At 40.1% G+C, this 3680-nt stretch overlaps 1 protein-coding gene across 3 annotated transcripts in view; it reads right to left on the bottom strand.

Annotated features, from left to right (window-relative positions):
* Positions 1-1624: 1624 nt before the first annotated feature.
* The window catches only part of LOC106533798 (transferrin receptor protein 1), a 14926-nt gene continuing 12870 nt past the window's right edge, over positions 1625-3680 (bottom strand). For all 3 annotated transcript variants that reach the window (XM_014030237.1, XM_014030238.1, XM_014030239.1), the window contains exon 19: positions 1625-2797. In XM_014030237.1, the coding sequence (XP_013885691.1) occupies positions 2585-2797 (213 nt within the window). In that variant the 3' untranslated portion in view covers positions 1625-2584. The remainder of the gene's footprint in view (positions 2798-3680) is intronic.

The raw sequence follows: 3680 nt of genomic DNA, 5'->3' as shown, positions 1-3680 counted from the left end.
GTATTTTGTTTTAGGAACAATAAAAGGCAAATACCTTATTATATTACTACCTCATTACAGAAAAATAATTATTGTATAGAAATCTATCAAGATTGAAAGTCTGTAATATTTGATGGTATTTCAATTAGTCATATGAAAGTAACCTCAAACTTCTTGAAAGCCTGGATAAATATTTTGTTACCCACCTCTCCTGGGGCCTCATGTACAGACATGGCATACGGTCAAATCTAGAAAACGGAGTACGCACAAAAAAATCCAGATGTATCAAACTGTGCGTACGCCTGAATCCACGCACATTTTTTTGTACATCACAATTAACGAGGAACTGAGCGCAGGTAGGACACCTCCCCTGACACGCCATCATTTACACATGTTAAACAGATGCAAATTACTTCCTGCATATGTGAAGGACACGTTTGAGTGATCCCTGCACGATCAGAAATGATTTCTAGAGTCAGGAAAATAATGAATTTAATATGTGAGTGAGAAAAAAATCCTAAGTAAAAATAAGAGTAAAATATGTTTGTCACGCAAAGAACGAGTGATTGTGTGTTGGTGTGTGTGTGCGTGAAGCTGCTGTGGTGCGCAACAGGCGCATCTATTCATTCTGAGCCTGGAAATATTAGCTTTACGCATGAGTTTATTACCATAATTAGAGAGGAACAGAGGAACTTAAATGTTTGGTAGAACATAAATCTTTATTTCGTAGCTGATATGAAGAAACGACTCCCTGCCCCTCAGTGGAGAGTTTTCACGACGTGACATTATGTTGGAGAGTTAGATTCAGATGGATGAGACCGTTCCATCGGTCATGATTCAGCTTAGGGTGGACTGGACTGGCACAGTACTGATGTATCTGCCAGCTCCCTTTGGAAAGCCCCTGTGGAACCCCAGTTCAGTCGCTGCTGCTGCACGCGCACCGATGTGTTGCGCTCCCAGAGCGTGCCGCAAGTGCCAAACTGAAAAATGATTTTTCCTCAAAACGGCTGATGAGCCACTCATCATCATGGATCAGAAAATTCTAAAAAAAAGCTCTGCGTGTTACACTATTTATTATATCCTCAAGTAAGGCTGAATCCGTTCCTGGTAAATGCATTTTTGGCACAACTTTGCTCGTCTTTTATCTGTGTCCATGTGGATGTAATAATTGTTAATCATGTGTGTCTGCTGTGAACAATAATCATTTTCACATCATGAATAGTTTCTCAGAATCACCTCTAAGTGTCGCCAATGGAACCAAAACCACAGAAACGTGCATACGCCAGCCCTGGATTTGGCGTGGGGCTGCGCACATTTCCACGTTCAGTTGAGTTTTGATACATCCGGAGTTTTGCGTGGAAATGGCGTACGCAAGGTTTTTGTGCGTACGCATCTTTGATACATGAGGCCCCTGGTGAGGCTTACCTTGTTTTAAACCACAGTATAATACAGACATCCAAACATGATCAAAACAGAAAAACCACTAAAGATTCTGAACACCACACAAAAGTACATAATCCAAAGAAGAACAAAAAAAAAAAAACCCAATAATAATGTCAAGTATAAAACTCTGGGAAACACTGTCCCCGACAAGTTGTTCCACCCTTCAAGTGAAATATGAGAGACACTGCTCCCGATAAATACACAACATACAAAATACAAACACAAAAAAAAGGGTAGACAAAAACTACCGTCACTGGTCATCATCATGGAAGACACTGCTCCCGATAATGGGTTTAAATTATGGAAGGCACTGCTCCCGATAACGTCATTGTTGTGCTCCATCGTAGAGACTGTGCAACATAAATGGCTTCGTTGTAAATCATAACCAATCAGTTCAAATAACCATATCAAGAAGAGGTTTGAGAATCTGTTAATGTTTGTATTGCWTTTTGTTTTTATAAATTTTACATTTGCATAGCCATAAAATTAATTTTGCTAAATCTGTATCATGCCTTGAGGCAAATAAAGTTGGTTTTAGCAGAAACAGTTCCTACTCATAATTTAGACAAACCAATTTCAAATTTACTACCACTTATTTCTTCCAAGTTTGTCCAATACTTCATAAATGGGAGAAACAACTGCCAGAAAAAGGTAAATGTAACGTTATCTAAGGCTCCATTATGTCAGCAACAATTAAGGAGTCATTTCTGTAGCAGATGCTGCTGTGGCTTTTCGACAGTATAACCGTCATAATTATGGAAGACACTGCTTCCGATAATGATGTATAAAAAAAAAAACAAACAATAATAAATATAGTGGGCACTGCCACTGATAAATACGAAATGATATAAATAAGGTCTCAGTGCTTTGATGGCAAGAGGCAGCAGCAAAAGATTTGCCTGGTTCAGTGTGTTGGTCGAGTAGTAGAGGTGAACTCATCAGTTGTTGTTTTTTTCCTTTTTTTCAAGCATTTGGTTCACAGTTCTTAAATTATTTTTTTCTTCTTTTCTCCAATAGAATCTTTAAAATAATAATAATAAAAAAAAAGAAACCAAATCTATTTCTCTTCCTGAATTTACAGGATGGGACCTCTGTTATTTGGTGCTTAAGGTGTTGTTGTTGGAGCACTAAAGTGAACTTTCAGACACAACCTTCACACGCTTTAGATTTCGTCGTCAATGTCCCAGATGTTCTCCACCATGGCGTTGGCACATCCCTGCAGGTTCCAGGTGGCCAGGGCCAGCTGGGTGCGGAGCTGCTCCACATCGGTCGTCTTCGCAATGGACTCCAGGGTGTGGGAGCCCCGGCCGAGCAGGAGGTGGCGAAAGGGAGTCTCAACGGGAGACACGTATGGAGAGAGGAGGGAGTGCTCGACCTAAAAATGATGGGGGGAAAACCGTTTTAAAAATCAGGAGCAGGAGTAATCTTCATCACCAGACTTTAAAGTGATCTATCCAGAATTCATGTATAGAGCCAGTATCTCACAGGGCTGTGACTGTTAGTGATTGATTGACAAGCAGCATTCACAAGGGAGTCTCCACAGTGTCTTCGAACATTTGTGGGGAAATGCAAAAATGTTCTCCAGGAGAATACAACTTAAACATGAAAGATGCTGCCAGGGTGGTGTAACAAAGCAGCCTGAGGCAGGTATATAAAATAACGCATGTGGCCTAGAATAAAAGGGAAGTCGTGCAAAATAAAGCTGCAATATTTTAAAAGGGATCCCTGATTAGTTGTAACATTAGACTTTATTTGATAAACATTTGTATTTTAACTATAAAATAAAGACTGTAAAAACACTGTAAGCTGTTTAGCAAAATTTTAAAAATATATATTTAAACACGGACGGAGCCATTTTATTTGTACACAAAGCATTCTGGGCAAATGATGACGTGGATAGGTCCTCGGTGTGAGCGAGCTATATCCACCCTGAAGGTTAATCTTGGACAATAGCTGATGATCAACTCTTAAATGAAACCAGAGAGCGTTGACAGAGAGGAGAAGGTAGAAATGACTCAGCCTGTAACTGAAAATATAGATGGAGGACAACAGAGCTGCTTCATGGAAGAAGAACCTCAGCTTAGCCTGTTAGGCTGTTAGGCTTTGAGCTAGCGCCGATGCTATGTTGTCTTATGTGTATTAGCTCGGCGCTAGCACGACAAACAAGCTAAACTGAGGTCCTCCATCCATGTTTTCAGTTACAGGCTGAGTCATTTCTACCTTCTCCTCTCTGTCAACGCTCTCTGGTTTCATTTAAG

This window comes from Austrofundulus limnaeus, unplaced genomic scaffold (genome assembly GCF_001266775.1).
Source record: "Austrofundulus limnaeus strain Quisiro unplaced genomic scaffold, Austrofundulus_limnaeus-1.0 Scaffold1020, whole genome shotgun sequence".
Lineage (NCBI taxonomy): Eukaryota > Metazoa > Chordata > Actinopteri > Cyprinodontiformes > Rivulidae > Austrofundulus > Austrofundulus limnaeus.
The sequence above is the reverse complement of the archived record's forward strand: the minus strand, read 5'-3'. Positions and strand labels throughout refer to the sequence as shown.